The 12500-nt window shown below is 39.1% G+C and overlaps 1 protein-coding gene across 3 annotated transcripts in view; it reads left to right on the top strand.

Moving 5' to 3' along the window:
- The first annotated feature begins 3104 nt into the window (after window positions 1-3104).
- LOC144956919 (MFS-type efflux pump MSMEG_3705-like) overlaps window positions 3105-12500 on the top strand; it is a 19192-nt gene continuing 9796 nt past the window's right edge. Inside the window, exons 1-2 of one of the 3 annotated variants that reach the window (XM_078887744.1) lie at window positions 3105-3236; window positions 5687-5794. In XM_078887744.1, the coding sequence (XP_078743870.1) occupies window positions 5698-5794 (97 nt within the window). In that variant the 5' untranslated portion in view covers window positions 3105-3236; window positions 5687-5697. Of the gene's footprint in view, window positions 3256-3560; window positions 3637-5686; window positions 5795-12500 lie in introns of those variants that run through there. The other 2 variants (XM_078887746.1, XM_078887745.1) reach the window with 2 other exon arrangements.

Raw genomic sequence — 12500 nt, forward strand, 5'->3', positions numbered from 1 at the left:
TTATATCGTTTTACTTTGGTACCGGTAAAACTTATTTTATTTGGCTTCCGGAACTCACCGGCAATCTAAATATCTAAATGCAACACGTGCTAACGCCACATATTTCATTTGCTAATACTTCTATAATATAGAATCTCTGCTATCACGCAATCACGCCCAAAATGCCCATATTTGTTTTCAAAAAGCAATGCTGTGTGGATTTCCAAGTGACGAAAGAAATGATTAATTTGTTTACAGCTGCCATGTACAACCAGAACGAAGAGTGTTCTTCGGGATCGAGCACATTTACTGGTAGTAGTGAAGAAAATGCTGAGCAATAATGGATTCTTGGTTCGTTGAAACGGGCCTGTTGAATTCATTTTAATTTGTAAAAAGGTTACTTTTGTTGAGGAGTTCTCCAGGTGTGTAGACCTCTAGAATGAACTTTTTATTTCCATCGTGATAATTCGGTTGTATGTGACATTTTTTTCTGAGTCTCAAGTCAATTATTCATCATCTTCTCGTTGCGCTGATTACAACTCAAGAATGTGACCTATGATGTTGTTTAAGTTTAAAAGGAAAAATTCAACGATATCAACAAATGTACAGAATCTAGTGACAAATTGCAATGGCGAAATGGTGTTTTGATTAAGGTGAGTACAGCGAATGTTCCTTTAAATTAATTTTCTTTTTTCTTCTTCAAAAAATGGGGAAATAAATTGTTTAACAAATCTAAAGAGTTTTCGCGAGGCTAAGGTGGGTTTGGTGGTATTTGGCCTCCTGCCGATGAATCTGGCCTCCTGCTATAGCTAGTTTGGTCTCTTACTCAAAAATGATCTGGCAACCCTGCACAACATTGCCATCGGAAGTATAACGGACTAATACACAAAACTATGTGTAACCATGAACTTTTATAGTCTGGTTTATAGATAGTATGCAGATGACGTCACTCAGGCCTTTGTTATTGTTTTTGCCATCCGCGTTTGTGAGTTGTTCTCACTAAACTGTATTAACCAGACTATAAAAGTTCATGGTTACACAGAGTTTGTGTGTTGGTCCGTTATACTTCCGGATGGCAATGTTGTGAACTCCTTGGCCAAGCGCATTCTATCTATACAGTTAAGTGAGAATTACTCATAAACGTGGATGGAAAAAAAACAATAACAAAGACCAGAGACTCTATCAATAGAGAATGTTTGCGGGGAACAGTTTTCTCATGGATGAAAGGGACAGAACGTCTTGCAATCCGTGGAGCCAATTAAAAAAAAAAAAATACTGATGAAATACCACACGGATAATATATATATACTAGTGATCAAAAGAAAGTATACACTTGTTTTACCTACAGAATTGGTATGGAATATTGTTCTGATTTATTTAAAACCTATGTGTAATCATAGTACTATCATTTATCTTTCATTTTGTTAGAATGTGTAACGTTTATGGTTGATCTTGTATGCAACATAGACTTTTTAAAACATGACCTTCAAAAAGGGAAGTAACAAGTCAAAACATACACTATAATTTTGACAAACAATGGCATTTTAATAAAATTACTTGCGTTCATTTCATTTGAAGTGAAGGTGAATCTAATTCAATCAGTAAAGAGTATGTTCCCCGTTCGCTCCAATCACAGCATTGCATTTCCTACACATGGAATTGGTCAATGTGGTCAGCTGGTGTTGAGGAATGTTATCCCAAGCTGTTCTTATGGCGTGGAACAGTTGTTGTTCATTTGGCGGGTCTAATGAACGAACTTGGCGGCCGATTATGTTCCACACATGTTCTGTCGGATTTAGATCGGGGGGATATTGCAGGCCACGGGCTGATAATGTTCACATTATATTCTGCTATAAAATCCCTTGTTACAATAGCTCGATGGGATGGTGCATTGTCGTGTTGAAGTGAAAATTTAGGATGTTCATGTAAAAATGGAATAACACGGAGTTGTAAAATGTGCAGGATGTACCTCGCACCGGTTCGGGATACATTTACTTGAACGAGAGGTGTCATACAGTCTCTGCTTATTCCACCCCACACCATCACTTGTCCATATCCTCTGTTTGGGGATTCCAAGACACAAGAATGGTGAAATTACTCGTGTGATCTTCGGTAACGATGTAATCTACCGTCGTTTCTTCAAATCACAAAGCGTGATTCATCTGAAAAGAGAACAAATGACCACGCATGCATTGTCCAGCGCAGATGAGCACGGGCCCACTGAAGACGGACCAGCCAGAAGAGAACAAACGGCCACGCATGCGCTGTCCAGCGCAGATGAGTACGGACCTAGGACTTCATATAGATGTCGCTGGTACGGACCCACTGAAGACGGGCCAACAGGTGATGTGCTCTTCGAAGTTGTCGCATCAACGGACGTTTGCGATAATGGCATGCTCTCTAAGTCTGCAACGAACAGTGTGTCGACAAATTTGTGTACCTGGGAACTCTAGCGCAGTTTCAGTCGCCGTCCTAAAACAATCCCGGTCCTCACCTTGTGTTGTTACTCGTGGTCTGCCAGTTCGATTTCGGTCCCTTACCGTTTGTTATTTCAAATCGATTCACTAAGGAATATACAGTTCTCCTTGTGATATTAAACATTCTTTCGACATTGGTCACAGACTATCCAGCTTGAAGATGACCAATGGCACGTGCACGTTCTAAACTAAGACGTGGCATCGCGTAGATTAATGGATGGTATTTTGCATTGTGTTTTCCTGACTTGAAAATAGTTCAAGAAGACACGGATGACAAAAAAAAATAAATTAATCTTCACACTTCCTTCCCACAGTAAGGGGCTAAAAGGTTATTTTAGCACGTGCGGCATGTGGTGAGCGAATTTCAGGTCAAAAACAAAAACATCGACTATCGGTACACAGAAAGGCTAATGATAAACAACTCAGTGGAAAATCATTATCCTACGTCAACGGATAAAAAAGTAACGACGATTTTAAATGTGTATAATTTCTTTTGATCGCAATATAAACAACTCGTTAAACGAACAGATAACTCATTATTTATAAACATTTCACAGATAACCCATGTTACAAAATCTGCTCTGTAAACATTTCACGTGTTATCTCCCTTAGTTCTAAATTTAAATAATTCTGCTCTGGCACGTGATCGACTTACATGTAAACAACTGTTATCTAACTATCACTTCCAATGCGGTGACAACTGAGAGATTTAAATCAGATCAACATCGTCGAGATCACAATCATTAACTGATTTAAACTCTACTTCAGTTATCAACTCAGGTAGATTTGTTTAGATAAGGTTTGTAGATAGATATAATATATAGACAGTGGTCCACAACACAGGAATTGCGTGTTGTTATTTTGTGGAGCTTGATCAAAGTCAAAGTCAAAGCGTTTCGTTTATTATCAAGGTAGGGAGTTTAATAGAAATTCTAAATGTACCTCACACACTTGAAACCAATGTCATATGAAAGAGCTGGCAACACAGATTACAAAACAGTTTGAATTTTGTTTCTATCTTGATTAGAAATGTAGTTACGACAGTTCAAAGTCTGAAATTTCAGACCGATTTTTACCCCAAAATTACCATTGCATTGTGGTCCACAACACAGGAATTGCGTGTTGTTATTTTGTGGAGCTTGATCAAAGTCAAAGTTAAAGCGTTTCGTTTATTATCAAGGTAGGGAGTTTAATAGAAATTCTAAATGTACCTCACACACTTGAAACCAATGTCATATGAAAGAGCTGGCAACACAGATTACAAAACAGTTTGAATTTTGTTTCTATCTTGATTAGAAATGTAGTTACGACAGTTCAAAGTCTGAAATTTCAGACCGATTTTTACCCCAAAATTACCATTGCAAAGTTGTGACCGAAAACGCGTGATGTTAATAAAAAATGGTTAAAACAGTCAATATGGAGTTCTTATCATATATTGTATACCAAAATGTTCGTCTTATCGAGGACAATGCATTTACATTAATAAAGAGGAAGATAAACATTTCAAATTAACACATTATTACATTATATGACGCAAATGTTACATAATCAAAAACTCGGCTAGACGTAAGAAAGAATTTGCTCTATCACTTTTGGATTTATCCCCAATATCTCACTGAAACACTTGCAAATAATTACCCTCTTTTAATTAATACATAGAGAATAAAAAAGGGTTTGAGAGTATTTAAATGAAAAGATATAAACATGTTGTGTAATGACATAATGAGTTTATTTTTACCTATGGCAATTTAATTGCATATAAATCAAATAAAATGGTAGATTGAAAAAGTTCAAATAAATTGAAACAGATTCCCTATTATAATTAGAAGGAAAGTTCTGGCTTTTAATACTTTAAAAAATTCTGCTGAACCACTTTGGGTTTATTGCTATTACATCATTTGAACTGACAATTAATATAATTTTATCTCCCCCCCCCTTCTCTCTCAATGTATGGGGGTGTCAAAACTGACAGAACTTCTTACCATAATAATTATTAAGGCTAAGGCCTTTAAAATATGGATACACATGATAAACATATCTAAACATATGGGAAAGAAACTTGATGACTTGATGGCAGAGTAAAATAAAATTAAATTAAAGCAATTGGTATTTTTAAAATATCGATATTATTAATATCGAATTTCACAAAGAGAAGAAATATACAAACTTTTAAAACAAAAACTTTAAAATGCCTATAAATAAAGTTGGAAAGTATGTATTCAAAATAAAAACATAGGAAATAATAGTACTGAAAATATTATGGACTAAATTTAACATAATACATAACTAAATTTAAAATATCGATATGGATATCGATATCGCCCGGCAGCCATGATGAGAAGATAATGTAAACAAGGCATTTCGGCGCAGAGTTAAAAGGTGTCTGCGCATCGATATAGAGCCCTGAAATTTGGCATGAATAAAGTTTAGATGTTATTCTAAAAACAAGCGTTTAAATTTTAAAAACACACGCGGTAAATAAAAAAATAAATGCATTTGAAAATTGCCAAATTTTAACTTCATATAACTTCTGGAAATATTAATGGATTTTTCCTTAATTGGCACCATTTAAAAGGAAATTGAAAGACGAAAATAATGATACCAAAATATCTGCGATATTCCTCTTTATAACGAAGTTATGCATCTTTAATTGAACCCCCTAAAACGCGAACGGCAATTTCCAGTCACAACTTTCCTATGGGCGAGTTGGGTCAAAATTTGACTGCCACTGCTGCTGCTCACTAAACTGCCTAATCAAGGCCAAGGGGTCCCCAGCCAACAACTCTTAACCGACGAATTATGATGTCTGTTAGGCGAAATAACAATGCTGTTAACATCCATGTACTCTTTTTACACATGGGTATGGTGAGAGAACTTAAGTAAAATGCCTTTTCCAAGGACTCAACTATGCGCCGCTCAGAGCAGGATCCGAACCAGGGCCTTTCAATCTGAAGGCGAGTGTCATATCGTATTGTGACATTTACTAAGGAATTGCATTTTCTGAATTCAGGGCATAGCCCATTTTGTTGACATGACGAGATAATTTAAAATGGACAATGCTTATTATCCTAGACGAAAACTGAGAGGTAGGCGGTAAAGAAATGGTTTATATTTCTATTTCTAAAAATATGTGTATTACTTTCATTGAGGAAAACGCTAAGATGTGAGGATTTGTATTCAAACATATAATATTTTATTTATATACGTTCAAATCACTCTACCAAATGCAGGGAACTAAACCATGTCACGTGAGAGTGATTCTGATGAGGAGCATACACAAGCGATAGAGCGTTCACCTCTCCTTTCTGGTCGAACCAATGAAGGAGGACAACCTGAAGGTGAAGGTCATAACAATTAAATTGTCAAAGAAAAGTTTGTCGCTTTTTCTGGTGATTATAATGATGATGATGAAGATGGTGATACTAATGATGATGGATGGTGATGATATTAGGAGCTTTAGCGATGTTGATATAAGGCTCGAGAGGTGGTACACTCAATTATTGTTTTTGTTTATGACAGTCTGTAATTCTCTCTCGTGATCCTTATTGAATTTAACCTGATTTAGATGATTAACGATAACACACTTGATTTAATTTAATTGAGATTTATTTATTTGACCATGTCTATATCTAAAACAATAAAAAGTTGGGCGATTCACATACTAAGGCTGGGCGTTAGTCGATACCAGTACTCGTAATATTTATTACACATCATATCATGACATCCCCCTTTTTATAAAAGTTCTTTGTTCTGTGTTTGCTTTGAACAGACATAGTGTTTCCTTGTGTCTAATCTAATGAGGAAAAAATAGAGTGAAACCTATCCAATGCTCTAGCAGCTTATTCTAGTGTCTATGGTGTCCTAGTGAGTATTTGTAGTGTTTAGTGGTCGTATTCACAATTCATTCAGAATCTAAATGGCCATGCCTAGCTTGTGAATTTATTGGGTTTTCTAACAATACGACCACTTCTAGTTGTGTTATGCCTTTGGTTGTCTGTATGATTGTGTTCCTGTGAAGACTGTAAGTCTTCACGATCAAGTGCGCGTTCGTGCGCTACTTCATCAGTCGGTGGTAAGCGCTGGGGCCAGACCTCCGGATTCGTTGATTTCTGGATATTTGCCTCTGCGTTGATTATTGATGCGGCTTTTCTGAAAGGCAGCTCCCATGCATTATGAACGGGCCGGATGTGGTGACGATTTCGACGCAGAAGTTGCCCATTGGCAGTCGAGATATGATAGGATCTCGGTTGTTTGTCGATGTTCGTAATGATACCAGTCTCCCGTCTCTTACTTCTTGGATTTTGGCTGGTAATGGGTTGTCCTAGTGATAGTGGTGGGAGTGCTGACGTGTTTCTGTCATGGTAATGCTTCTGTGCATGTTGTCGCTTTTTCAAGCTGTTGATTAATTTTTCGTTATCATTCCCGGTTGGTATTCTTCGTGGGAGACCATCTTCTAATATTCTTCCCAAAAGCATCTCACATAGCGATGGGATATTGTTGTCGATGGGTGTTGATCTCAATGCTAGCATGGCTTTGAAGGGGTCAGTAGACTGTAGAAGTCTCAGCTGCCTTTAGTAGCGTTCTCTTGACCAGTTTAACTTGACTTTCGATAAAGCCATTACTCCGTGGGTAATGTGGTGAACTTGTATCATGTTGAAAGTTGAAGTGTGAAGCAAATTCTTTATAGGCATTCCCACTAAAGTGTGGTCCATTATCCGATTTAACGATTTGGGGTATTCCTTGTTCACTGAAGATCTGTTTTGTCAAGGTGACAACTTTGTGGCTTGTTCTTTGGTTCTTGGGGATTTTTCGGATAAATGGGAATTTGGAAAAATAATCTGCAACAATCAAGTATTCTTCTCCCCACAAGTAGAATAGATCGGTTCCAACTGTGTGCCATGGACGTGGTGGAATGTCTGTTTGTATTAGTGGCTCCTTTGCCTGACTTGGTTGGTGTGTTTGACAGGTGTGGCAATTTTTTGTTTTCTCATCAATGTCTTTATTGATATTTGTCCAGTAAACAGCCGTTCTAGCCCTTAATTTAGTTTTTTCTGCTCCGAGATGGGGTTCATGAAGAGTTTTGAGAATTTGTGTCTGCATTGATTTTGGAATGATGATGCGCCTACTCTTCATAATTATGCCTTCTTCTAGCCCTATCTCATCTCTGAAATTCCAGTATGGTTTACATAAGATTGGAACATCTTGTAATTTTTTGGGCCAACCTGTAAACACGAGTTCCTTTAATGCATTTAATTCCATGTCCTTTGCGGTTTCGCTCTTGATGTTTTGTAGAATATCTGTGCTGAATTGAGACATAACGCTGTGGATCTTAACATTTAATCCGGGTATTTCATCTTTGTTTTCAGGAGTTAGTCTTGATAAGCAGTCAGCAATTTGCATTTGTTTTCCTGGTTTGTACTTTATGGCTAGGTTATATGGCTGTATCCTTAACAGCATTCGTTGGGAGTCTTGGAGGTGCAGCTTTTAAGTGTTTGATATGGATTGATTCGAGGGGTTTATGGTCACTTTCCACAGTGAACACTTGTCCATACAAATATGTGTTGAATCGTTCGCACCCGTAGACCACTGCTAGTAACTCCCTTTCTATGTTCGCGTATCTTGTTTCTTGGTCCGTTAGTGCTTTACTGGCAAATGCCACGGGCTGTCCGTTTTGGAGTATTGTTGCGCCCAATCCCTTCGTTGATGCATCTACTTGAAGAACGATGGGTTTTTTGCTGTCAAAGTATGCCAATGTTACATGCTCTGAGATAGAAGATTTTATGGCTTCAAAAGCAGCAGTGTGACTAGCAGTCCATTCGAACGCATTTTCTTTCTTTAATAGTTCCCTTAGTGGGGAAGTGAGCGAACTGGCATTCTGGATGAAGTTACCCATATATGTTGTGAGGCCCAAAAATGATTGCAGTTCTTGAATGTTATGTGGGGTTTCATGTTTTGAAGGGCGGACACCTTGGCAGGATCAGGTTTGACTCCATTTTCAGAGCAAATGATTCCGTAAAATTTTATTTCTTTCTCTTTTATTTTACATTTGTCTGGGTTCAGTTTGAGACCTTTCTGTTCGCATCTATCTATCATCATCTTGAGATTGTTGTCATGTTCATCCTCATCCTTTCCGAATATTACAATGTCATCAGCTATGCCTATTGTTCCAGGGCATCCTTCAAAGGCTTGGTCGATCTTTGCTTGGAATATGTCTTGGCTCATGCTAAGTCCAAAGGGCATTCTTGTGAATCTGTATCGGCCGAAAGGAGAGTTGAATGTCGTCAGATAACTGGATTCTTCATCAAGTTCCACATTCCAGTATCCACATTTGGCATCTACAATGGAGAAAAATTTAGCTCCACTTAATTTAGGTAGAATCTATTCTAGGGTCGGAGTGACATGGTGCTCTCTTTTTATCGCTTTGTTGAGGTCTTTGGGGTCTAAACAGAGCCTCAGTCTTCCATTTGGTTTCTCTCTGTAGACCAAGCTGTTAACCCAAGCTGTTGGTTCCCCTTCCTTAATTTTAGTGATGATGTTAAGGTTTACCATTTCATCCAATTCATTCTTGATCTTGTCTTTTAGACTTACTGGAATTTTCCGAGGTGCATGAATTACTGGAGGGACATCTTTATTTATGTGGATATGATATTTTCCTTCAAATTTCCCAATTCCATTGAAGGCATCTGGATATGTCTCAATAAGTTGGGTTTTGTTCTTAATTTTAGGGCTTTCTTTAATTTGGCAATTAAGTGTCATGCTTCGTACCTTCGGAGTTGTCGTACCAATAAGGTCGCAGGTTCAAACCCCACCACCGCTGCGAAAAAAAATTTTTATTCTCTATTGTCTTCTGGCACTTTTCTACTCACTTCATATCTTGTTGTTACCAACATAAGTGCCTGCTCCACTCACTTTTCTGAATTAAAAATTCACCCCATACACCGGAGCATACTCAATGTCTCAATCGTTTCTATGTTATATGTTTGTGTTGAGAATATTGGCTATTAAGCTTAACTGCTGGTCAAAATACTTCGCGATGGTGGTGGGCGAACGAATCGGCGGTCCCAGAAGTGGGTGAGAGAGGGATCTAGAAATGACTTGGGTTTGAAACGAATATTTTGTGTTCGTGGATAGCTCACACGGTAGAGCCACGCTCTCACCTGCCAGGCGGAGTTGTCGTACCAATAAGGTCGCAGGTTCAAACCCCACCACCGCTGCGAAAAAATTTTTATTCTCTATTGTCTTCTGGCACTTTTCTACTCACTTCATATCTTGTTGTTACCAACATAAGTGCCTGCTCCACTCACTTTTCTGAATTAAAAATTCACCCCATACACCGGAGCATACTCAATGTCTCAATCGTTTCTATGTTATATGTTTGTGTTGAGAATATTGGCTATTAAGCTTAACTGCTGGTCAAAATACTTCGCGATGGTGGTGGGCGAACGAATCGGCGGTCCCAGAAGTGGGTGAGAGAGGGATCTAGAAATGACTTGGGTTTGAAACGAATATTTTGTGTTCGTGGATAGCTCACACGGTAGAGCCACGCTCTCACCTGCCAGGCGGAGTTGTCGTACCAATAAGGTCGCAGGTTCAAACCCCACCACCGCTGCGAAAAAATTTTTATTCTCTATTGTCTTCTGGCACTTTTCTACTCACTTCATATCTTGTTGTTACCAACATAAGTGCCTGCTCCACTCACTTTTCTGAATTAAAAATTCACCCCATACACCGGAGCATACTCAATGTCTCAATCGTTTCTATGTTATATGTTTGTGTTGAGAATATTGGCTATTAAGCTTAACTGCTGGTCAAAATACTTCGCGATGGTGGTGGGCGAACGAATCGGCGGTCCCAGAAGTGGGTGAGAGAGGGATCTAGAAATGACTTGGGTTTGAAACGAATATTTTGTGTTCGTGGATAGCTCACACGGTAGAGCCACGCTCTCACCTGCCAGGCGGAGTTGTCGTACCAATAAGGTCGCAGGTTCAAACCCCACCACCGCTGCGAAAAAAAATTTTTATTCTCTATTGTCTTCTGGCACTTTTCTACTCACTTCATATCTTGTTGTTACCAACATAAGTGCCTGCTCCACTCACTTTTCTGAATTAAAAATTCACCCCATACACCGGAGCATACTCAATGTCTCAATCGTTTCTATGTTATATGTTTGTGTTGAGAATATTGGCTATTAAGCTTAACTGCTGGTCAAAATACTTCGCGATGGTGGTGGGCGAACGAATCGGCGGTCCCAGAAGTGGGTGAGAGAGGGATCTAGAAATGACTTGGGTTTGAAACGAATATTTTGTGTTCGTGGATAGCTCACACGGTAGAGCCACGCTCTCACCTGCCAGGCGGAGTTGTCGTACCAATAAGGTCGCAGGTTCAAACCCCACCACCGCTGCGAAAAAATTTTTATTCTCTATTGTCTTCTGGCACTTTTCTACTCACTTCATATCTTGTTGTTACCAACATAAGTGCCTGCTCCACTCACTTTTCTGAATTAAAAATTCACCCCATACACCGGAGCATACTCAATGTCTCAATCGTTTCTATGTTATATGTTTGTGTTGAGAATATTGGCTATTAAGCTTAACTGCTGGTCAAAATACTTCGCGATGGTGGTGGGCGAACGAATCGGCGGTCCCAGAAGTGGGTGAGAGAGGGATCTAGAAATGACTTGGGTTTGAAACGAATATTTTGTGTTCGTGGATAGCTCACACGGTAGAGCCACGCTCTCACCTGCCAGGCGGAGTTGTCGTACCAATAAGGTCGCAGGTTCAAACCCCACCACCGCTGCGAAAAAATTTTTATTCTCTATTGTCTTCTGGCACTTTTCTACTCACTTCATATCTTGTTGTTACCAACATAAGTGCCTGCTCCACTCACTTTTCTGAATTAAAAATTCACCCCATACACCGGAGCATACTCAATGTCTCAATCGTTTCTATGTTATATGTTTGTGTTGAGAATATTGGCTATTAAGCTTAACTGCTGGTCAAAATACTTCGCGATGGTGGTGGGCGAACGAATCGGCGGTCCCAGAAGTGGGTGAGAGAGGGATCTAGAAATGACTTGGGTTTGAAACGAATATTTTGTGTTCGTGGATAGCTCACACGGTAGAGCCACGCTCTCACCTGCCAGGCGGAGTTGTCGTACCAATAAGGTCGCAGGTTCAAACCCCACCACCGCTGCGAAAAAATTTTTATTCTCTATTGTCTTCTGGCACTTTTCTACTCACTTCATATCTTGTTGTTACCAACATAAGTGCCTGCTCCACTCACTTTTCTGAATTAAAAATTCACCCCATACACCGGAGCATACTCAATGTCTCAATCGTTTCTATGTTATATGTTTGTGTTGAGAATATTGGCTATTAAGCTTAACTGCTGGTCAAAATACTTCGCGATGGTGGTGGGCGAACGAATCGGCGGTCCCAGAAGTGGGTGAGAGAGGGATCTAGAAATGACTTGGGTTTGAAACGAATATTTTGTGTTCGTGGATAGCTCACACGGTAGAGCCACGCTCTCACCTGCCAGGCGGAGTTGTCGTACCAATAAGGTCGCAGGTTCAAACCCCACCACCGCTGCGAAAAAATTTTTATTCTCTATTGTCTTCTGGCACTTTTCTACTCACTTCATATCTTGCAATTAAGTGTCACCAACTTGAGTGCCTCAGCTGAAGGGAGTCCCATGATGGCTGAACCTGCATCCTCTGTTACATAAAATTGTGCGTCATGTTGCACATTGTTGTGATAACATGGGATTGAATATGTTCCAAATTGTCTTATTTTATGTCCTCCATATCCTGTCAAAGTTCTGTTTGAAGGCATCAACGTCATTGGAGTTCCATCACTGTTTAGATTATCTGGGAACATTTTCTGATAAAGTCGTAGGGGTAGAGCGTTTCCTTGAGCTCCAGTGTCTACTTTGACTTTCAGGGTTGTCTTCTGTGTCTTGAATTTGGGTAGTGCAATTTGAAGTGTTGCGAAAACTTCATCTCTGCCTGTCTTATTTATTGAATCGATGTGTAATGATTCGAAAGTCA

Source organism: Berghia stephanieae, chromosome 11, assembly GCF_034508935.2.
Source record: "Berghia stephanieae isolate SIO BIC M18660-M18661 chromosome 11, UCSD_Bste_1.3, whole genome shotgun sequence".
NCBI classification, from domain to species: domain Eukaryota; kingdom Metazoa; phylum Mollusca; class Gastropoda; order Nudibranchia; family Aeolidiidae; genus Berghia; species Berghia stephanieae.